The 23,253-nt window shown below is 49.4% G+C and overlaps 2 protein-coding genes across 4 annotated transcripts in view; one reads left to right on the top strand and one right to left on the bottom strand.

Moving 5' to 3' along the window:
- Positions 1–15,781, bottom strand: part of GRAMD1B (GRAM domain containing 1B) — a 188,455-nt gene extending 172,674 nt beyond the window's left edge. The window contains exons 1-2 of one of the 3 annotated variants that reach the window (XM_088843037.1): positions 15,672–15,781; positions 14,706–15,455 (exon numbers count right to left, since the gene is read on the bottom strand). In XM_088843037.1, coding sequence (XP_088699163.1) covers positions 14,706–15,079 — 374 coding nt within the window. In that variant the 5' untranslated portion in view covers positions 15,080–15,455; positions 15,672–15,781. Of the gene's footprint in view, positions 1–14,705; positions 15,628–15,671 lie in introns of those variants that run through there. The other 2 variants (XM_055423245.2, XM_088843038.1) reach the window with 2 other exon arrangements.
- Positions 3,079–4,435, top strand: LOC148775574 (beclin-2-like). Its single transcript, XM_088843452.1, has one exon. The coding sequence runs from the start codon at positions 3,140–3,142 to the stop codon at positions 4,433–4,435; it is 1,296 nt and encodes a 431-aa protein (XP_088699578.1). The 5' UTR covers positions 3,079–3,139.
- Positions 15,782–23,253: the final 7,472 nt, after the last annotated feature.

Below are 23,253 nucleotides of genomic sequence, written 5' to 3'. Positions count from 1 at the left end.
CGGTGGTAGAGATGAGAAAACAGACTTCCTTCCGGGGAAGGAAACCTTGTGAAACTGAAGGGTACCAACCCCCACCCCAAGGAACAGAGGAGAACTGGTTAGCAGGGAAAGATGAAGAGTTAAGTTATGGACTGCTTTGAAGAACATTCCAATGGACATGTCCATCAGCCAGCTGAAGGGCTGAGCCTAAGGCTCAGGAAAGAAATGAGGTCTGAGATGTGCCTGTGAGGCTGCTCATCATGAGGGGATAACTAAATTCAAGAGAGTGAATAAAACAGCCCAAGGACAGTATGTAGATTTAGGAGGAGGAGAGAGGTGGGAGAGTGAGGGGAGCTGGAGAAGGAGAAATAAACCTAGATTCAAAACCTTAAGCAGGCCAACACCGAAGAGACAAGACAGCCAAGAGCAGACACAAATTACACAATTATAAACTCATTTTCAGCACCTATGAATAGATCAGAAAAGCGACATCTCATCAAAGAAACAACAAACGCACTATTCCAGCTTACCCTAACCAGAGGAGCAGACTCAGAAGCCTCACAGACCACCAAAGAAATCTGTGTTATTAACTAATGACAAAAACAGCATGATTCTTCAGACACGTGTACTTAATTCTGTCTCACAACTCCATATTACAGACAAGAAAAGACACTGAGGCCCAGAGAGACTAAGTAACCTGTCCAGGTTCACAAAGTCAAAAATTAAAAATAAAAGCAGAGCCTCCACCCTCAAGGTGCCTCAGACAATCCCTTGGACTGATGTGAGTGAGGGCATTCGTCTGGGACAAACCATCATCCTGCCCCTAACAACAGACAAGGCCTGCCGGAGCTTCCTGAGTTCACTGATGAAGACATGGCTCCATCCTGGGCAAAGATGAGCTCCTTGGGACATAGAGTGGGGGGAACACACAGTAAGGTTGCAGATCTCTTCTAGAGCTATCTCTGCCACTGACCAGCCTCCTGGCCTTGGACCTTCCCAGTCTGCTCAAAGTTGAAATAACTGGAGACTTCCCTGGTAGTCCAGTGGTTAAGAATCCACTTTGCAATGCAGAGGATAAGGGTTTGATCCCTGGTCAGGGATCCCACACGCCACAAGGCAACTACTGAGCCCATGAACTCTGGATTCCATGCGCGAGCCCAAGCGCCACAACTACTGAGCCTGTGCATTGCAACAAAATATCCTGCATGACTCAACAAAGATTCCAACTGTTACAGCTAAGATTTGATGCAACCATATAAGTAAATAAATATTTTTTAAAAAGAGATAAATGACTGAACAAATCCCACCCACCATGAAGAGTAGATTCTCTGGCAGAGAAGGAGAGCCAGAGTTGCAGGTACCAACAGGTGGCAGCTGAGTGCCAGAAAAGTCTGAGCAGGAGTTAAATCTAGGTCCCAGGACCCTCCTCCCTTCTTCCTTCCAGCAAATCTTTCCTCAGACCTACTTTTTATGCTTTAGTCAGAATTCCATATCCTAGTGAAATTATTTTTTGCACATTGGTCTCCCCCAAAGGCTATGAACTCCTCAAGGAAGGGCCACTTGTCTCCATCTTTGTGCCCTCAGCATACAGGACAGCAGCTGATTCTCTGCAAGTGTTCAAAAGTGTTTGTTGAACTTGAGAATTACTTCTCCTGAATTATCTACATTTTCAGCCTGAACTCTCTGATGTCGACAAACAGAGGCATTTTGGGAAGCAGTCCAGGCATGCAGAAGGCACTTTGGAGGAACTGTCCAGTGTTCCTAAGAACTTTCTGAATGGGCAGGCCACTTCCTGCCTTGTTCCATCTGATTCTGGCTCTGTCTTTTAACACGTGTGGCCGCCAGTTCCCCCACTGCACCTGCAGGGTTCCACAGCCCCCACCAGAGAATCAGTGAGGACCAAGTCATTGGTAGTGCAAATCAAGCTTCTCTCAGAATCTGGGAACAACAGCCTGAGTTGCTAATAATGTCTCTAAAGAATATTCTCAAAGGACACTGACCAGAGAGTCTGCTCATCTTCCCCGAGGACAAAAAAAGAGAGAATGTGTTTGAATTACACCATGGAGGATTTCAGTGAGATCTTGGGCTCGAAACCACAGAAAGAAGTAACCGAGAGGAGAGGTGGCACCCTCCTCCTTCCTGGGGCTATCTTTTTTTAATGGGATCATCACATGTCAGGAAGACGTGCTTCACTGTAGACACAGGGAAAACGCATGGTATCACCCAAGCTAAGGGCAAACTGTTCTCTGGAAAAGCTCCACCCTGTTCAGAGTAACCTTTATTACTGCCATTCCATCCAATCTTTAGAATCAACAGAAAGGTCAGGAAGAGCTCTGGACTATAATGACCCAGCTGGGAAACAGATTGTTGCAGACCAAGGCAGACTTTTCGGAGGGGTCAGGTTGGCACTCACGCCAAGCCTGGGTCATGCAGAACAGGAGGACGAGATTAAACAGCATCTTTTTGATGAGAGGCCTCACATCCCCCCACTTCAGAGAAATATCTCATCCTGACGACTCCTCCAGAAACAATGCTTCAGAAATTCTTTTTTCCTTATTTCACAGACTTACTTGTCCTTGACCTATGGGTTTATGTCCTCCCTCAACCTTCCACTGGTACAAGATACAGAAGAGCTGGTGAAAAAGAAAAGTCTCTCCGTTAAAAAGAAACTCTGAGAACTTCCCTGGCGGTCCAGCGGTTGGGAACCTGCCTTTCAATGAAGGAGATGTGGGTTCGATCCCTGGTCGGGGAACTAAGATCCCACATTCCTTGGGGCAGCTGAGCACACAAGCCACAGTGAAGAACCCACGTGCCACAAGGACCCAACACAGTCAAGGATAAAATAAATAAAATAAAAAAGAACTGTGAATGAGAAAAAAATACTGGGAAATAATACACCAAGCATACTACTACTGGTTGGTTTAGCACAGGATTAATAAAATGATGAGCTCTTTTCCTTTTCCCTACTATCCACAAGTTTTATATTAAATAGCTATTTGACTCCACACAATAATCACTGACTTTTTCTTTCAATCTTTTGGTCAGAAGGAGAGTGACAAGATGAGATATGCATTTTAGAAGGAGTTCTAAAAGGTATAAATGGTTAACTAACTGGTGACCCAGAGGAAGCAGCGTCAAGTTGAGAGTCAAGACCTCCACTATGTCCCACCTCTGCTTTCTTTGCCAGCGCTGCAGCCAGCCGCTGAAACTGAATCACTCCACGGAGCCCTCCCAGGAACCTGGAGCTTTGATGCTCATCTCTGCTCAGGGGGAGACAAGAGAAACACAGGAGGGAGGTCCTCCCTCCAAGGAGGAGGCAAACTTTGAAAATTTACAGGATGGTGCCTTTTGCAGGACTCCTCACCCTCCCAGTGGTGGGATGTCCTGGAACTATTCCAACTTCACCCTGCTTGGGAGGTTGGAGCCCCGGAGGAGTCTTGACAGCATCCAGAAGACTATTAGGGACAATTTTGACATCCTTTCTGGTGAAAGAGAAGTGGACCACCCGCTGTGTGTGGACTGTACTGACTATCTTTTAGAGGTACTGGACATTGAGCTCGCCATCACAGAATCTGACGTTCAGAACTACAAACGCTATTTGGAGACCAGGGAGTGGAAGAGTGAGGATGAGAGGGAGATGCTGCAGGAGAAGCTGAAGGGCCTGGAGTTGGAGGAAGCGAGGCTACTCCAGGAAGTGGCAGAGGTAGAAAAGAACCAAGAAAGGGTAGCAGCCGATCTTGAGGCAGCCCAGGCAGAGACTAAGATGCTGGAGCAGCAGGAAAATCAGTACTGGAAGGACTACAGTAAACTGAAGTGGCAACAATTAGAACTACATGAGGAGCTGAGCAGTGTGGAGATGCGACTACAGTACGCCCAGATCCAGTGGAACCAGTTGGAGAAAACCGATGTCTTTAACGCCACCTTTAAGATCTGGCAAGACGGCCCCTTAACCATCATCAATAACTTCAGATTGGGCCGCCTCCCCACTGTCCCTGTGTGTTGGAGTGAGATCAATGCGGCCTGGGGACAGACAGCCTTGCTGCTCCTTGCCCTGGCCAATACAATTGGACTGGAGTTTCAGAGGTACCGTCTCATCCCCTGCGGAAACCATTCCTACCTGAGGTCTTTAATAGATGACTGTGCCGAGTTGCCGTTGTTCTCTAGTGGGAAGCAGAATGTTTTCTTACATAACAAATTTGATCAGGCTATGACGGCTTTCCTGGACTGCATGCAGCAGTTCAAGGAAGCGGCCGAGAGAGGTGAGTCGGGTCTCTGTTTGCCCTACAAGATTGATGTGAAGAAAGGCCTGATGGAAGACCCTGGAAGCAGCAGTGGATTCTATTCCATCAGAACCCACTTGAACACGGAGGAGGACTGGACAAAGGCACTCAAGCTCATGCTTATAAATTTTAAGTGTAGTCTCACTTGGGTCTCCTTAAGGTATGGTCGAAAATAACTTATTCTACGAGGGGGAGATTATTTTTTTGATTTAATATGTTTTATTTGTGAAAATGTTATCAGATAAAATTTAAAACTGAAAAAAAAAAAAAATCTTTTGGTCAAACCATATGGCATGTGGGATATTAGTTCCTCCATGTATTGGGAGCATGAAGTCTTAACCACTGGACCACCAGGGAAGTCCCTCATTGAGTTCTATATTTTATTCACTTAATTTTGGTTGTGCTGTGTCTTCGTTGCTGTGCGTGGGCTTTTTCTAGCTGCAGTGCGAGGGCTTCTCGTTGCAGTGGCTCGTTTCTAGAGCACGTGGGCTTCAGTAGTTGCGCACAGCTGCCCCACAGCTTCTGAAATCTTCCGGGACCGGGGCTCGAACCTGTGCCTCCTGCGTTGGCAGATTCTTAGCCACTGGACCATGAGGAAAGTCCCTCATTGACTTTAATAATGTAAAAATTCCTTTTAAGACAACAAGCTGTAAGACGCTTAGATTCAAAAATGTGTTGCTAAACCAACCGTCCATTGTCTTTCTGTATTTCCTGAGTTGCTGGAACAAACAAAAGGGTTAACACACTCACCCCTGCCCAAATGGGGCCCCAAGGCAAATAATTTCTGCACAGTGGCAAAAGAAAAGGGAAAACCCAAGTAGGTTGTGGATTATTGTTTTCAGTCCCCTCACTCAGCCCCCTCATTTCCTGACTAAACTTGTGAACTAGAAACAGAAAGCAAAAAATCTCTGTGGTCAGACCATGGAGGAAGGAGGCACCAGGCTGGAAGAAGTTCCAGAGATGTGACAGATAGAAAGTAGCCCAAACTTTAGAGGTTAAAGTCAGAGGCCTGAGTTCCAGGCTGCAACCCAGATCTGCCACTGAGATGTGCCTAATCGCCCGATTTCTTTATCTCATCTACAAAATCAGGGTGGAAAACCAGAGCCAGTTAGAGTACATGCAAAGGACGCAGGAGAAAGCGCTTCACAACCATCTCACCAAAAAGATGTATCAGGGCCTCAAATGAAAAAGCCATGGGTTTCCACCTCCCTTTCCTCTTCACCACTGGTCATAGTGAAAGCACAGCCACATCTTCCTGGCAATGACTTTGATCAGATTATCGGAACTGAAAATCCAGACACAGGGTCTGAAAACAGGGGAGAATATTTGACACCGGGACTTTCTTTTTTTCAAAATATTTATCTATTTATTTTTGGCCATGCTAGGTCTTAGTTGCTGCGTGGGCTTTTCTCTTTGCAACAAGCAGGGGCTTGCCGTGCGTGGGCTTCTTATCTCGGTGGCTTCTTTAGTTGCGGGGCAGGAGCTCTGGGGCACTCGGGCTTCAGCAGGTGCTGCTCCTGGGCTCCAGAGTACAGGCTCAAGAGTTGTGGCTCCCAGTCTTACTTGCTACGAGGCATGTGGGATCTTCCTGGACCGGGGATCGAACCCATGTCTCCTGGATGGGCAGGCAGATTCTTCACCACTGAGCCACCAGGACTTCTTCCAGGAAGTGGCATGCAGCTGTCCACCCTGTGTCCAAGTGGCACGGGGTGGGGGTGGGGGTGGGCCAGGCCTGGCATCTCTGTGCACCAGCTTGAAGCCTCTCCCATCTTGCCTTCCTTCCACATTCCATTTCCACCCTGCATTCTTCATCCCTGGGAACCCTCACCATCTCCTCTGAGAGAAGTAAGGTTCCTCAGGCTCCGAAGTCACAGGACAAGGGCTCATTAACCTCCTCCCATGCTGAAAAGCATCTCTCTTCACATGAGGTACCAACTGCCCCTTGGCAAGTCATCACACCAATCTGGGTTTCAGAGGGAAGCACCCCAAGAGGCCAGCGGCTCCAGGAAAAGCCTGCACACATCATAAAGCTCTGGTACACACAGAAAGCCTGCAATCACCCCCCAGGCTCTCGGGCCAGCTTGGCTCTGTATCTGAACACCTGCTTCAGGGCCCAGTGGCTCACTCATTGGAGTCAGGAAGGAAATTCCCCACTGGCAGCTCTGCCCTTCGAGTGCCTTAAGGAAAACTCCAGAGTTACCCTAGAAGCAATGGTCAGTGACCAGCATAGCAACTGGTGTTGCTGGGAGAGACTAACCAAGCCAGGCAGAATTATCACCTGTTAATCTACCCCATGGAAATCTCAGTCTCTCTCCTTATATGGAACTGGCACCCCTGAGTGTATAACCACCACGGAAACTCTCAAGGTATCAACTGTCGTGGAGGAAACTGGCCAGTGTGAATCAGCCCACAGGGCTTAGATCTACCTTCTCAGTTTCTGCAAATTGTCTGAATCCGGAAACCACATCTACAGCCCAAGGCCAGCTGTTTCTCACGGAGCAGTTCACCTACACCAGGTAGCCCCACCCTCACACATCCCCATGCTGACCTCCGACCCCTGGCCCCTACACACATCTCAGCATCCTTTCCATCCTTCAAACCTCCTTCCCACCTCCCCTCCATGTGACATGCGTGCATGCTAAGTCGCTTCAGTGTCAACTCTTTGCGACCCCAGGGCTGTAGCCCTCCAGGCTCCTCTGGCCACGAGATTCTCTAGGCAAGAATACTGGAGTGGGTTGCCATGCTCTCCTCCAGGGGATATTTCCGACTCAGGGATCGAACACATGTCTCCTGCATCTCCTGCTTTGCAGGTGGATTCTTTACCATTGAGCCGCCAAGGAAGACCCCCTCCACATGGATGGGATCTCACCAACAATTCCCAGGCCCTGGGGAGATGGTGCTGTGTAGTTGTGAAGAGCGTGGGGCTCTGGAATTAGAAGAACATGACTCATATCTCACCCTTGCTTCTGTGTGACCAGAGCAAATGAATCTCTGAACTTCAGGTTCCTTGTCTGTAAAACCCACCTGGGGCTTTGTTGTGAGGATTAAATGCATACTTAAGGCACTAAACAGAGAGTAAGATGCAGTCCCGGCCCTCAAGGAATTAAGGGTCTGGGTGAGGTTTAGTTTAACCTTAAGTGAAGTGCTCAGTCGTGTCCAACTCTTTGCAACCCCATGGACTGTAGCCCACAACACTCCTCCATCCATGGAATTCTCCAGGCAAGAATACTAGAGTGGGTTGCCATTTCCTTCTCCAGGGGATCTTCCTGACCCAGGGATCGAACCAGGTCTCCCGCATTGCAGGCAGACGCTTTAACCTCTGAGCCACCAGGGAAGCCCCAGCACCAATGACTTGATTTAATCTGCTCCTCTCTGACGCTCTGTGAGTTCTCGCCTCACATTCTCTGTGCTTCTCCCATACTTCCGGGTCCTCAGCAAGGTGATGGGCGTGGCATCTGGGTGCACTCATCAGACTGCTGCTGCTGCTAAGTCGCTTCAGTCGTGTCTGACTCTGTGCAACTCCACAGACGGCAGCCCACCAGGCTCCCCAGTCCCTGGGATTCTCCAGGCAAGAACACTGGAGTGGGTTGCCATTTCCTTCTTCAATGCATGCAGGCATGCTAAGTTGCTTCAGTCGTGTCCAACTCTGTGCGACCCCATGGACAGCAGCCCACCAAGCTCCCCTGTCCATCGAATTCTCTAGACCAGAGTACTGGAGTGGGTTGCCATTTCCTTTTCCAACTCATCAGACTGCTCCTTGGAAACTGAGCTGAAACTGGAAGCAAGACTCCCTCCGAAGGTCAGAGGAAGGGGATGAAGACTCAAAATAAATAAACCAAGGAGGGACTTTCCAGGTGGTTCAATGGCTGGGACTCCATGCTCCCAATTCAGGGGACCCAAGTGCAACAAAGGGTCCACGGAGCCAAATAAATAAATGAATGCTTTAAAATAGAAACATTAATAAATACACCAATGATGGGCAATCATTACCTGCAAACAGGCATGTCAGCTAGGCTGGCACCAGACAGATAACCAGGCCCACCAGGCCTGCAGAGTCAGTGAGAGGTACCACCTGAAATCAGACGTGCAGCCGGGCAGAATACATGACAGGGTCGCTATGTCACAAAGAAGAGAGGACAGAAATGCCAAGGGAAAGCGGTGCAAGAGGCAGTACTAAGGAGGGTGTCCTGGGGAGACAGAGAGATGCTCTGTGTCCCCCAAAAAGACAGCCCGAAGTCAGCCAGCCACACCTACTCACCCGCTCCTTGGCACTCTCCCACCCGCCTCAGCAGAATAACATCAGGATGCTGTCAGAAAAGATGTATCTCTGTCCAATTCTGACCTCTTGCTGTATTACAGCAGGTGAGAGGGACTCTGGTGCTCAATTTGGGTTTTTTGTATTTAATTTATTAACTGTGCTGGGTCTCCTTCGCTGCCCTTGGCCTTTCTCTCGTTGTGGGGAGCGGGGGTTGCTGTTTACTGTGGTCCCTGGGCTCTTCAGCACAGGCTCAGTAGTTGTGGTGCAGGGGCTGAGTTGTTCTGGGGCATGTGGGATCCTCCCGGACCAGGGATCGAACCTATGTCCCCTTCGCTGGCAGGTGGATTCTTAACCACTTGGCCAGCAGAGAGATCTCTCAGTTTGGGTTTTAAACAATCACCACAACCAGTTATGGCCAAGGGATCTGGGGAGACATGCGGGTACTAGTTCTAAGAGCTTTCCCCATCAACTTCAGACTTCATTATTCACAAAGCTCAGAGGGCCATGGCCAGCAAAAAACTGTGCCACCTTATGTCAAACAGTGGCTAAGATGACACTCCCCAGCTGTAACAGTAACTGCTGGAAGAGTTGTGCAAGGCTCCAGCCTCCACCTCACACTCGGTTCACACAGAACAGCAAGAATTCACTGCCTCCGATACCACTCTGCGCATGTCTCTTCCAGGTTCCAGAACCTACAATGGCTTCCCATTGAGTTGAATCCTCTCTGCAGACAAAGCACACTGTCCATAGGATCTCAATACATCTTTGTTGACTGACTGATTAATTGAAATTCAAACTCTTCAGCACACATCATAGTCTGTCAGCCCATCACATCACTACCCTCACTTTCCCACATCCCTCATCAAGACCATCCCCATCTTCAGGAGATCCAACCAGTCCATTCTAAAGGAGATCAGTCCTGGATGTTCATTGGAAGGACTGATGCTGAAGCTGAAACTCCAATACTCTGGCCACCTCATGCGAAGAGTTGACTCACTGGAAAAGACTCTGACGCTGGGAGGGATTGGGGGTGGGAGGAGAAGGGGACGACAGAGAATGAGATGGCTGGATGGCATCACCGACTCGATGGACATGAGTTTGAATGAACTCCGGGAGTTGGTGATGGACAGGGAGGCCTGGCGTGCTGTGATTCATGGGGTCGCAAAGAGTTGGACATGACTGAGCAACTGAAATGAACTGAACTGAAGAGGCATCTGGTCCCCATTCAAAACTCAGCTCTGCATAGAAAAAATTTGTGATTGTCTAGTCTGGAGGGGAGCAGATGGAGGACAAGGGGATTGAAGGTGATATATAAAGGGTATGGGTTTCTTTTTAAGGTCATGAAAATGTTCTAAAATTGGGGTGATGACTGCACATATTTGTAAATATATACATTGAATTGTGTACTTTAAAGCTGACTGAATTGTATGGCATGTAGATTATGTGTGTGCCAAGTCACTTCAATTGTGTCTGACTTTGCAACCACATGGACTATAGACCCCAGGCTCCTCTGTCTATGGGATTCTCCAGGCAAGAATACTAGAGTGCGTCGCCATGCCCTCCTCCAGGGGATCTTCTCCACCCAGGGATCAAACCAGAGTCTCTTATATCTCTTTCATTGGCAGGCAGATTCTTTACCACTAGGATACCTGGGAAGATTATGTCTCAATAAAACCATCATACAGCAAAACACTCAGTCCTGGACTCATCTCCTGCAGGATATTTTCCCTGACTCATAAATAAGGATACTTTCATTATAAAGAGTAGAGTAAAAGTAATCATTCATTCACTCGTTATTAATTTATCCATCAATGAACATCTATTGATCATAACAAAAGGCCAAGTACAGTGCTAGACAGTGAAAATACAAAGATGAACCAGAAAAAATTAGACTCGGAGTACTCCAAGGTCCTTGCTAACTTCATCATTTTCTCTACTTCTATCTTCCCAGGGTTAAGGAGAAGAAAGAGGTCTCCTGATTATATTTTTATCTTTGTGCAGTTGAAACCCACAAGCTGGGACTTCCCTGGCAGTCCAGTGGTTAAGAATCTGCCTTCCAAAGCAGGGGACGTGGGTTCAACCCCTGGTCGGGGAACAAAGATCCTGCACGCTGCAAGGGAACTAAGCCCATGCGCTCTGGAGCCTGTGCGCTGCAACTAGAGAAGTCCAGGCTCCACAACAAAGACCTGGTGCAGCCAAAAAAAAAAAACACCCCACAAGTTGAGGCCCTCTCAGCCCCATGCCATATGGGATAGAATGGCATTGAAGGCCTGCAAAGGGTCTTTTCTTTGGTGTGGAGAGGTAGACCTGGATGCGGATCACGAAGAGGAAAGATCCCCTGCAGGGCATGCTGTGTTCATCCCCTTATCCGAGCCAGAACTGGGTCACTTCCCCATCAGCATCTCCGAATCCTGTAACGTGTGAGGAGCCCCAGGTTGCTGCTCCAGGACACGGAGGTATGTAACCAATACTCTCCAGCACACATCCCCTCCATGTGAGCCACTCACAGGAAGAGGACGATACTCCTTCCCCCTTGCACAGCAAAGGGACGTTTACAAAACATGTCCACACATATCACTCTTGAGACCTGCCATTAATCCACAGGTAGAGAAGATGAAAGGAATTGTGCAAGGTTCCCCAGCTGAGAAAGGACAGAACTTAAATTTAAACCCAGGTCTCCTGATATGCGGATTCCTTGGTGGCTCAGATGGTAAAGAATCTGCCTACAATGTGGGAGACTTGGCCTTGAGGTAGGTTGGGAAGATTCCCTGGAGAAGGGAAAGGCAGCCCACTTCAGTATTCTTGCCTGGAGAACCCCAAGGACAGAGGAGCCTGACGGACTACAGTCCATGGGGTCATAAAGAGTCAGACATAACTGAGTGACGAACACTTCACTTTCTCCTAGTATGAGATCCAATGCTCTTAGGGCCCTATTGCCTCTAAACGCCAATTCCTCCTCAGGGAACCATCCTGGCCATCTACAATCCCTCATTCACTTGACTGCTTCTTTTCTTCCCAGAAACCTTCTACTTCCAAGGCCTAAAATGGATGGGCTTTTGTTTTAGCCACAATTGAGACAGATTCCATCAAGAGGCAGTTCCACAGCAGTTAAGAGTAGAGACTGGAGTCTGACAAATCTAGGTTTCAATCCAGAGATTGCCTTTTTCTACATATATACCAACATTCTTCTAACCCAACAAGTCACCACAAAAAACAACTGCCAGTTTTTAAACTATTCCTGGAAGGTGAAAACCCTTCCTGATTTAAAAGTATATTCCCTGGGACTTCCCCGGTGGTCCAGTGGCTAAGACTCCACGCTTCAAATGAAGAGGTCCAGGGTTCGAATTCTGGTCAGGGAACTGGATCCCAGAACTGGATCTTGTGACACAACAAGAGTTGGGATGCTGCAACTAAAAGACCCTGCATCTCACAGCAAAGATCGAGGATCCCGCATGCCAAAGCCAAGACCTGCTGCACCCAAATAAATAAAGAAATATAAATACTTTTTAAAATAAATAAATAAAAGTTTGTTACTTGCTCCAACAAAAATGAAGATTCCACTGAATCTTTTTTTTGGAGGGCGGGGGCAGGCCATGCCTCGGGGCTTGGAGGATCTTAGTTCCCTGACCAGGGATCAAACCTGTGCCCTCTGCAGTGAAATCGCTGGACTGTCAGGAAATTCCCTGTACTGCACCTTCAGACAACTCTCAAAACCAACAGAGACATCTCAAAACCAAGACACCACATCTTCCTAAAATAACCAAATCCACCCTATTCCCACCCTGACTACCAATGTTAAGACTGTCCTCAGTACACATGGCAGAATCTCAGGGTCAAAACAGGGTCTCTTTTAAGGTCTCTCACATTTGAGGGGAAGCTGACAAACCAGGATGAACTATTTTAGTTCAAGATTAGCTCCCATCAGGCTTCCCTGGTGGCTCAGCGACAGAGAATCTGCCTGCAAATGTAGGAGGCACTGGTTTGATCCCTTATCCGGGAAGGCCCCAAATGCCGTGGAGCAACTAACCCCACGTGCCACAACTACTGAGCCAGTGCTCTGGAGCCTGGGAGCCGCAACTACTAAAGTCTACATGCCCTAGAGCCTGTGCTCTGCAATGAGAAGCCCACACACCACAACTAGAGAGTAGGCCCCTGCTCGCTGCAACTAGAGAAAAGCTCACACAGCAATGAAGATCCAGCACAGCCAAAAATAAATAAAATTACAATGTTTAAAAGTACAGCCTTAATCCTTTTAAAAAGAAAAAAATTTAAAAATTAGCTCCCACCAAGTTTGTCCCATTTCCCTCCACTCTCTGGGAAAGGCGGCAGGATGATGGACAAGTATAGAAAGAACTGTTATCCTCAGGTTCCCAAAAAGCCCCAGAACAAAGCTTTACATCTTCGCCTGCAGGGATAACCACATCCAGTCATTACAACCAAAAAAAAAAAAAAAAAGAGAGAGAGAGAAAGAGAGCTTGGCAGGCTGAGAACGCTCATCATCCATATAACCCGGCCCAATTTCTCAGCGTCCTCTCAAACACACCTCTCATCCTGTTCTTATGTTCGTAGGTACTGTTCCCCTTTCCTGATCTCATGTCGTCCCTGATATCATACTCTTTCTGCTGTTTTCTACTACCTGTCTATACGTGTCAGGGTTTGAGCCTCTTCCTTCCAGAAGTCTTCCTCCTCTCTTTGCTGTACAGTCAGTACCACGTGGCACGTGTGTGTGCTCTGTTGCTAAGTCATGTCTGACTATTTGAGACCCCACAGACCGTGGTCTACCAGGCTCTTCTGTCCAAGGGATCTTTCAGGCAAGAATACTAGAATGGATTGCCATTTCCCCCTCCAGGGGATCCTCCTGACACAGGGATTGAAACCTTCTCTCCTGCGTCTCCTGCACTGACGGGCGGATTCTTTACCACTGCACCACCTGGGAAGCCTCTACCACATGACACACATAGTGCATGACTTCTAAAGATTACATCTCCTCAATACCAGGGAAACTCACACGCCTTAATTTCTTATCAGAGTCACCTCTCATCCTTCCTCTTAACTACCACATCCCCATACTCTACCCAGCCCCCCCAGCTCCTGCTTCCTGGCCACAGCACCATCAGCTAGTATCAGACAACTCCTAAGAACAGTCAATCAATACTTGTTGAACTGAAATGAATGGAATTGAACAGACTGGGAGAAGGTGTCCAGGAAAAGGTGGCCAATCGCTCAGCTGCCTCACACAAAAGCACAGACCATTGTTAAGATACAGGGCCTTAAAGTCTGAGAGTAAATGAGTAGGCTGCTGCTGCTGCTGCTGCTGCTAAGTTGCTTCAGTCGTGTCCGACTCTGTGCGACCCCATAGACGGCAGCCGACCAGGCTCCGCCGTTCCTGGGATTCTCCAGGCAAGAACACTGGAGTGGGATGCCATTTCCTTCTCCAATGTGTGAAAGTGAAAAGTGAAACTGAAGTCGCTCAGTCGTGTCCGACTAGTAGCGACCCCATGAACTGCAGCCCACCAGGCTCCTCTGTCCATGCGATTTCCTAGATAAGAGTACTGGAGTGGTTTGCCATTGCCTTCTCCAAATGAGTAGGCTAGGTACGCTACAAGATATCAACAAGCCAGTAAGGACAGCTCCCTGTCCTCCGCCAGGCAACTGGCTTGGCTTAAACCTAACTCCCTTCTTTCTTCAAGGCTGTGGGGAGCTGCCCTACCTGTGGAGCTCCTATGGAGATGGACGGTGAAGTGCGCATCCTACTGACCCGAATTTGCTAAGTGAAGTGAAGTCGCTCAGTCGTGTCCGACTCTTTGCGACCCCGTGGACTGTAGCCTACCAGGCTCCTCCGACCGTGGGATTCTCCAGGCAAGAATACTGGGGTGGGTTGCCATTTCCTGCTAAGGGTTCTGTAAACACTAGCTGCTATGGTTTTACTACTCATGTTGCTCTGAGGATCCGATGGGTTGGAACGCAGCGTGAAGCCCCGTGCACACGTGTACTGTAAAGTCACCGGGCCACACCTGGGCTGGGAAGACGGGTGACACGTGGGCAAGCCGTCCACTCGGGCAAAGGGCTCCTGCAATGCTCCGCGAAGTTTCCCGGGTACCCTGGGACGCCCCCGCTTCCCCCCGCCCCGGCGGCTCTGGGGAGGCGGAGGAGGAAAGGGGGAGGAGGAGGGACGGGACGGCACGTACCTGCTTTCGCTGCACTCCTTCCGCTCCCTCACCCGCAGCCACTTGCGCAGGAGGAAGCGTTTGCGTCGCGGGGAAGCGCTGGGCGTGGAGCAGTTGGACCACGGGGTGTCCTCGTCGCTGGAGGGCGTGATCTCGATGGATGGCAGCTGCAGGAACTCCTTGCCGGGCGCCAGGACGCCGGGCAGGTCCCCGCTCAGCCCGGCCTCCAGGCTCGGCTCCTGCACGTTCTTGGTGCGGCGCATCTTGAAGCGCCGGCGGCGAAGCGTGGGGGTCGACGAGCTGGACCAGACCGGGCTGCCCTCGGGCGCGCCCCGCGGCTCGGGCACCTGCAGGGCGGGCGGCTGCAGACTCTCCATCATGTTGGCCGCCGGCATGGGACCCGCTGCCTCCGCGCTGCCCCGGCGCCTCGCCGCCCGCCGGCCCGGCTCCCCGGCCCTCGCCCGCGGCGCCCGGCCTCTCACGTTAGGAAACGCTCGCCGCTCGAGCCGCGAGCGGAGCCAGCTCGTCCCCCGGAGCGCCGCGCGGGCGGAGGGGGCGCGGCCGCCCGGATTGGAACTCGGCGGCCCGCAGCCGCCCGGCCGCCCTCGCCGGGGCTCCCCTCGCGCGCCCGCTTGTTTTCCTTCGGCGGCGCTCCCTCGCCGGCTGGCGGCCGTGCCCGAGCGGGACTCGGCGGCCCGCGCCCCCGGGGGAGGCTCGGCAAACTCTCAGTGGTTTGCGTTCGGCGGACTAGGCTGGGGAGCCGGCTTGGCGCTGCAGGGAGGCAGAGAGCGGGAGGAAGGGGCAGAGGGAGGAGGAAGACGGGGGGAGAGAGAGAGAGAGGAAGCAGACGCTGGATAAAAACAAAAGAGGAGGAGCAGGGGGCGAGGAGCGGGCAAGCGGGCGGGGGTCACGGCTGTCCAGCAGGGGCGTGCGCGGGCGGCGACAGCTAGAGCAACTGTACCCGGGATCCCTGGGGAGGGACTCTACCTTCCCGGCTGCTCCAATCAGCCTAATGAAACAGGATCACGGCCCAAACTTTCTCAAAGCGACGATTGGCCAGGCAGCTCTCATTGGTCTTAACTCCCTGCTTTTTCTAGGAAGGGCAGCGGGGCGGGGTGGGGGTGGGGGAGAACCCGAGGAATTCAGTCCGGAATCGCCAGGGCCACCCAAGGATACAGGGTTGGGGCGGGGAAACTAGGAGACTCTTCGGGCCGGATCTCCTCTCCTGAGAAAGGTGCTTTGAGTCACTTGGGGTGCAGGTGGGGACACAGGAAGCCCGGACACAATCAGAGGGGGGTCAGTAAGGTTCCTAGAGGCTGCTTCCAAAATGACGAGCTGAGAAGGGAGGACAGCTCTGTGGAATAAGCTGAAGACAGCAAACACGACATATGGAGGAAGGACAGACAGCAGGACCTGAGAGACACAGGGCACAACGGGACCAGTCAGGAAAAGGGGAGTGGTCTCTGCATCCTGAGTGACCCCTCCTTATCAGACCCCCTCCGTATCAGAGCCCCATCCCATGCACAGAATAAAATCAGAGGAAGGTGAGCGCGAAGCAAAGGGTATCCCAGGGAACTGAGGGTACTCCCTTTACATTTCTGGGGGTTGGGTCAATTCTGCTTCCACTTGCATGGACTGGGTCACAAAACATCTATATATCCCCATGTCATGGAACCTAGAAAGTCTGGGTCAGTCCTATAGTTCCCAAGCTATGCTGAACTCCTCACTCTCTAGACCCAGGTTCCACCCTGAGAGACTGGCCCCAGAACTGATCCACCTTACTGAGGAGTCCTCTGTCAAGATTGAGTCTATAAGAGCCCAGTTCCTATAGCAAAGAAGTTAACACTAACCCTCCCTCCCAACCCAGCCCACCTGCCTCTCCAGTAAGTCTTACACGTAAGAACCAAAGCAGAGATGTGTGTGTGTGCTCAGTCACTCTGTCGTGTCTGACTCTGTGCGACCCCATGGACTGTAGCCCGCCAGGATCCTCTGTCCATGGGACTTCCCAGGCAAGAATACTGGAGTGGGTTGCCATTTCCTCCTCCAGGGGATCTACCCAACCCAGGGATCGAACCCATGTCTCCTGCACTGGCAGGTGGATTCTTTTCCACTGAGCCACTGGGGAAGCCCCAAGTAGAGATGGGAGCTTTCAGACAGACCAGGAGGAACACAAATAATGCACCTTGAAGTGCCAAGATGTGGTTCACCTTGTCCTCTCTGCCCTTTCTATGAGTCCAGGAGGGAACCGATGCCTTGTTTATGTGCTAGGATGAAGGTCACAAGAGCAGGTCACAAATGTCCTAAAGCTGAGGAGAAACCACATTCCTAAAGACCACCAGAGCTCACTGCGAGAAAACACATCCCTTCAGTTCGTGTGACAGCTTGCCCTGAGTCCACCATGCCCTACAGTAACACATGGGGAGGGGGGCATGGCTCCAGGTATCCTGACACTGCACAACCTCCCCAAGGCTGGGAATCTGGGGGAAGTACATTTTGCTCGGGGCGAGAGAGACCATATCCAAAAAGACTACAGCCAGTTGTTCAGTCGCTAAGTTGTGTCCAACTCTTTGTGACCCCGTGGACTGCAGCATGCCAGGTTTCTCTGTCCACTGTCTCCCGGAGTTGGCTCAAGTTCATGTCCATTCAGTCGACGATGCCATCCAACCATCTCATCCTCTGTCGTTCCCTTCTGCTCCTGCCTTCAATCTTTCCCAGCATCAGGGTCTTTTCCAATTCCTGGCCAGAGCCAGACCATCCATAAACGTCTCCCTGCAAGAGTGGCCTGTCTTGTTTCTGACTCTTTTCCACATCTGATCGCTGGCTCTCTCAAGGGGGGCTCAGTATCACTCTATTTTCACTGCTGGATGTGTCACGGAAAGGAGAAATCCCTTGCCATCAGGTGTCAGGCCGGGCAAGCAGCCGGACACTGCATCCGGCTCTGGGAACGCCAAGGAGGCCGGGCTGTCACTCCACTCTTCAGGCTCCGGAACTAAGCCACGGAGTTGCTCACTGCCTTGGATTTCCTCCAAGGACCAGCGCTCTGCCAGGGATCTGATAACTTCTCGGTTCAAGGAACCTGCTTGTTGAGGGGCTGTTGAAGTCAGAGAGCGGGGTCTCGGGTGTTTAGGGGGCAACAGAAAGGTGAGTCACTACCATTCACCAGGAAGCCACAAAACAGGAAGGTCCACAGACAGGTGCCCAAAGATCCCATGGGTACTTGGGGGAAAGGGAGATTCACCAAGAAGGGCAGCCCCCTTTGACGTTGACCGTGAGCCTTCTGAATTTAAAGGTACGCCTTTTAGAAGGAAGAAAACAGCAATTTCCTCTTCCCACACACCTCAGCCACTCTTCCACCCACGAGAGATTCTGGACCTAAAATCTAAACTCCTGTGAGATGTATTTTAAGCCTTGTGCCCAGCAGTCCTGGAGCATGATCGTTTACGTTTCTTCTGGCCTGAGGGAAAGCCTCCTCCACTCTCAATCTGTGAGGGTTTCACTTGGCTGGAAAGCAGATATGGGAAGCCCTCGACCTGCCCTGGCTCACCTCCACCTGCACTCTTGGCTTCAAGGAAAGAAAGTACTCATCACCCAATAAAGCCCTGTTCTTTCAGGTCCAATAGTTAAGCCTTCACCTTCCAATGCTGGAGGTGAAGGTTCGATCCCTGGTGGGGGAGCTAGGATCTCACATGCCTTGCAGCCAAAACTACTGAAACAAACAACAGAAGCAATATTGTAACGAAGTCAATAAAGACTTTAAAAATGGTCCACCTCTAAAACATAAAAAAAAAAAAAAGCCACCTTTCTCAAAGCACATCCACCAGAAACTAACACAACACTGTAAATCAACTCTGCGTGCTAAGTCGCTTCAGTCATGTCCGACCCTGTGCAACCCTATGGACTGTAGCCCTCCAAGCTCCTCGGTCCATGGGATTCTCCAAGCAAGAATACTGGAGTGGGTTGCCATGCTCTCCTCCAGGGGATCTTCCAGACCCAGAGATGGAACCCATGTCTCTTACATCTCCTGCATTGGCAGGCGGGTTCTTTACCACTATTGCCACCTGGGAAGCCCCAAAATCAACTCTCCTTCAATTAAAAAAAATTTTTTTTAAAACACATTTCTCATTCCACCACCCTCAGCTGTTTACTTGTCCATATCAAGTAAGATGATAAATGGGATATTAGTTTGAAAATGAAATGCCCTCCAGCTACCAGTCATCATTACAGTGAAAATTCTACGCACATGGAAGGAAGAATTAAGTTTGTCCTTCTTTGGATTCTGTCCAGTGTCCTGTGTGTTCCGTTTGTACAGTAACCTTTACACTTTCATAAAGAGCTCCAATACATAATATTTTATCTTCCAGTGACCCTAGCAGATGTTATTACCTTCATTTTGTAATTTATTGAAGTGAGACACAGAAAGGTACCCAAGGTCGCAGATAAAAACACAATAACTTATCCATGACAAAGCCCGAACTTGAGCCAGGGTCATCTGAAGCTAGTTAGAGGCCACCCAAATCTCATCAAATGCATCAGCTCTGGACATCGGGTCCCTTGGAAGCAACATAATTTTACCAGTCCTGATCTTAGTTGGCTATTTCACTAAACAACATGAAGCCATTCAGTTCCAACCGTTATTTTACAAGTGGGGAAATGGAAACGCAAAGTTTTGAAAAACAATTTCTCAGAGGAGCTGGTGTCAGGGGGTCAGGACTAAAGAGCTTCAGTCACTGCATTTTTCTCCAAGGCCCCCCACCCCACCCCACCCCACCCCTCCTCACTTCTCTCCCATATTTGGCTCTCAGCTGACTCAGAGGTGCCCTCACCTCTGGCCCTCCAAACAGGTGGTGCCAAAACACCCAGGCCTCCCTTCCCCCAGCTCACAGCCAGGCTTCTGACTTTAATGAAAGGAGCTCATATTACCAAGCAACTGTTGTTTATTCTCAACTGTTCAGGCTCCCTTTTCCTGCAGACACAAGACACCCAGCACCTGTCTTGTTACTTTGGGAGACCCACAAACGCCAGAGTCCATTATTGAGCGGGAAACTTCCAGGAGGGAACTTAACTGAAACATCGCAGCTATGAAGCTAGATTCCTCCCAGATGCACATCCAGGTGAGTGGGAAATGGAAGGAGCAGGCTCCCACAGACCCACATCCCTCCAGCCCCAAGGATGCCAAAGGCAGGCAACTCCCAACAGCACGTACTGGTGTGTCCCCTCCAACATGGCTGCCACAAGACAGTCAGTCCCCACCCTCAAGGAGACGACACAGAATCTCTCTTGCACATGGTATCAGAGTAGCCAGACCCAAGGGCTCCCATGGTCCCTGATGGCTTGAGTCTGTTCCTTCCTCTAATCCCTACCTCATCGCCCTATACACGAGCTCCCTACTGAAGCCATCAATGTGGTTTCCACATTCAATCTATGTATTTAGAGGGGGCTGGAGGATGATGGCTAAACACAACCTAAATAAAACCACGGTGGACCAGCCTTACCTCTGGCTCCTCCTTCTGAAGAAAAGAAAGAGCTTCAGGACTTTTCCCAAGTTTCAGTTCCCAAGGCCTATGCCCTAGCAAGGCCTCTCATTCCTGGGAAACACACAAGGTTGATGGCGTGCTTCCGCCAGCCTTCGTGGGGGTCAGGGTGAGCAATGACGTCACCCCAGGAGGACTGTCACCAGATAAGCCTCCCTGGTTTAACTGCTCATCAAAAGACTTAGGAGTCAAACCAGACTCTTTTGCACAACACTTGGCTGACCCTGTGTTTTCAGACAGGCATCATCACTTGTCCTCTAAATCTTCCAAGGACATTGGGGCTGGAAAAAACTTCCTGCGGTCACTCCACCCATCTATTCCCAGGGGAGGCAGCTGGCCTGCTTTGGGTGGTCTGCTACTTTCCTCAGAAGGATCCTCAAATACTGTGGGCACTGTAAACTAGTGACTGCGTGCACAGGCTCACATGGCTGCTCTCTGCTCTTCTCAGCCCTTCCCCTACTTACCAGCTATTAGATTGGGGGTGAGTTATTTAATTTCTCTGTGTCTCTGTTTCCTATCTTAAAAAAAAAAAAATCAAGATAATTAATAATGTCTCCCTCCTACAGCTGTGGTGAGCCTCTGAACAGCATAGGGCACTTAGAATAGCGCTTGGCGCATAGTAAGCGTGCTATAAATGTCGGCCTTTTTGTACCTAATTGTCTCTGTTATAAGACCTGTATTAGGAAACATGACTACTCCTGTTGATTTTCTATTCAGTTTAATTCTAAGCGTCCTTGTTCAGCTAGAGAACCACACGAGGTTCCTTGGTAAGCCCTGGGGAGACAGCAAGCTAATAACAAAGGGTGTGCATTGGAGCAGACAGCCCACAAGGCAGAAGTAATGAAGTGCAAGATGTAAGTGCAAACAGGTGTGAGCAGAAAATCAATTTTAACGAGTGGGAAAAAGGTGTTCTAGACAGGCTCCACGGAGGCATTAGTACTTAAGACTTAAAGTATGAATTTCACCAGAAAAGATGAATAGAGCACTCTGGAATAAAGGAACTGTTTGAGTAAGGGAACTGAAAGAAGAAGAAGAAGAAAACCCAAGTAGAGTTTTGGAAAACAGAGAGAGAAGTCAGGGCTTATGGAAGGACACATAGAGGAGGTAAGGCAGGACTAACAAGAGGGTCAGATTTGTGACTGTTTAAAGTTGAATTCTATTCTTTATTTTTTTATATTTATTTATTTGGCTGTGTCAGGTCTTAGCTGTGGTGTTTAGGTTCTCGAGCTGTGGAGTGGGGGCTTAGTTGCCCCATGGCATGTGGGATCTTAGTTCCCCGACCAGAGATGGAATCTACATCCCCTGCATTGCAAGGCAGATTCTCAACCATTGGGCCATGAGGGAAGTCCCTAGTTCTATTCTTTAAACATAGGGATACTATTCAGGTTTTGCTGGGGTTTTTTTTGGGGGGTGTGTGACATTATGTGTTTGAGGAACATCAATTCTGGTGACAGTGTGAAATACATGCTGGAGAAGCAAAAGATGGGACACACCGAGGCCAATTCAGAGACTGTCATTCAATCAGTCTGTACTTTTGGAGTATTGACTACACGCATGCACGGCAAATACTGCAGGTAAGAGAGGGAGAGAATCTGAAACAGGCTGGGAGAAAGACGTGGAATGAGAGGAGATGGGCAAGGAAAAGAAGAGTTCTACAAAGGTTTATTCAGAGACGCAGACTGGAAGAAAACCAAGAATGAGGGATGAATCAGAAGTCAAGAAAGGGAAGGAGCCAGAGTTCGCTGAATGACTACTACAAGCCTGGCCCCAGGCTAAGTCCTTCACACACAAAATCCCATTCGACCCTCCCAACCACCCCGAGAAATAGACATCAAAAGCCCCATGTTAGGAGGAGGAGAGATTTTAAAAGGTGCCTGACTTGCCCAAGTTCATACAGGGAACAAATGGAAGAGGAGCACAAATTTAAATCAGGGTTTCTGTCCTTTAAAACTCATGCTTTTTCAATTACACCACATTTCAGAAAGGTAGGTGATGCCAAATGCTGTCACGAAATCAGGCAGAGGGAAGACGGAGAGAATCCCATTGTATTTTGTAATGGGTCATTGGTGTTCTCTGTGGGAACAGTGGTGGTGAGGGCAGGAGATGAAACGTGACTGCTACAGGTAGTAGACAGTAGGGTGAGGCGATACACGAGGCTGCAAAACGAGACGAGTCCCAGAAACCAGGCAGTGAAAGGAGTGTCTTTCATTCCCATTCATTTTTAAATAGTTATTGAGCATTTTCTATGTGTTCAAGTCTCTTCTAAGGATCTGGAATTAGACTGGGAAAAATTGTGTGTGTGTGTGTGTTATTGTTCGTAGATGTTATGTTTCAGAGGAACAAAATGTGACTGTATGATTATGCCATTTAAAATGGAGTTCTGCCTATATCTAAGAAACTGAAGCTTGGGGGTGTACCTGGTAATCTAACAAATCAATCAAAAAGTATTTAATATGCCCAGATTCTAAGTATACCATAATACTGGGTACTGTGAAACGGTTCTGAAAAGTTTCTGTAACACTATTCATTTATTCCTCAAAATAATTCTTGAATGTTTATCAAAGATGACCCTGTCTTCAAATCTTGAGGTGGCAGTGCGTGGAGAGCAGAGAACCAATCTAAGAACTACAGTTTAGTAAGAAAACCTACTTTGATAGAGGCATGTATCAAATGCAGTGTGAGCCCAGAGGAGAGAGAGCTTGATCCAGGAAGAACTTCATGAAGGAGACGGTATCTACCCAAGGTAGAAGGTTAGCAGAGAAGTTTTCTAGCTATACCGGGGCAAGGGCGGGGGCATGCTGCCAGGCAGAAGGACCACCTACACAAAGGTACAGAGGTATAAAAGAGAGCAGGAGATATTCTTGGAATCACACAAAGAACAGTCTGGATCATAATGTTAGGTGACGGATGAGAGCAAGTGATTACATCTACTATAAATCTTCCTTCTTGCCCATTTAAACACAGATTAATTGAGCACGCTATGTTCTAAGTGCTGGAAAACAGGGTTGGGGAATTTGGGTATGCACATAACCAAGTCT

Source organism: Moschus berezovskii, chromosome 14 (assembly GCF_049115385.1).
Source record: "Moschus berezovskii isolate FMDL1 chromosome 14, NW_MosBer_1.0, whole genome shotgun sequence".
NCBI classification, from domain to species: Eukaryota; Metazoa; Chordata; class Mammalia; order Artiodactyla; family Moschidae; genus Moschus; species Moschus berezovskii.
Note: the sequence above shows the minus strand (reverse complement) of the source record. Positions and strands in the feature narration are given on the sequence as shown.

Bases quoted from the DNA above. Each gene is read 5' to 3' on its own strand.
- LOC148775574 (XM_088843452.1), top strand. From the start codon at position 3,140: ATGTCCCACCTCTGCTTTCTTTGCCAGCGCTGCAGCCAGCCGCTGAAA.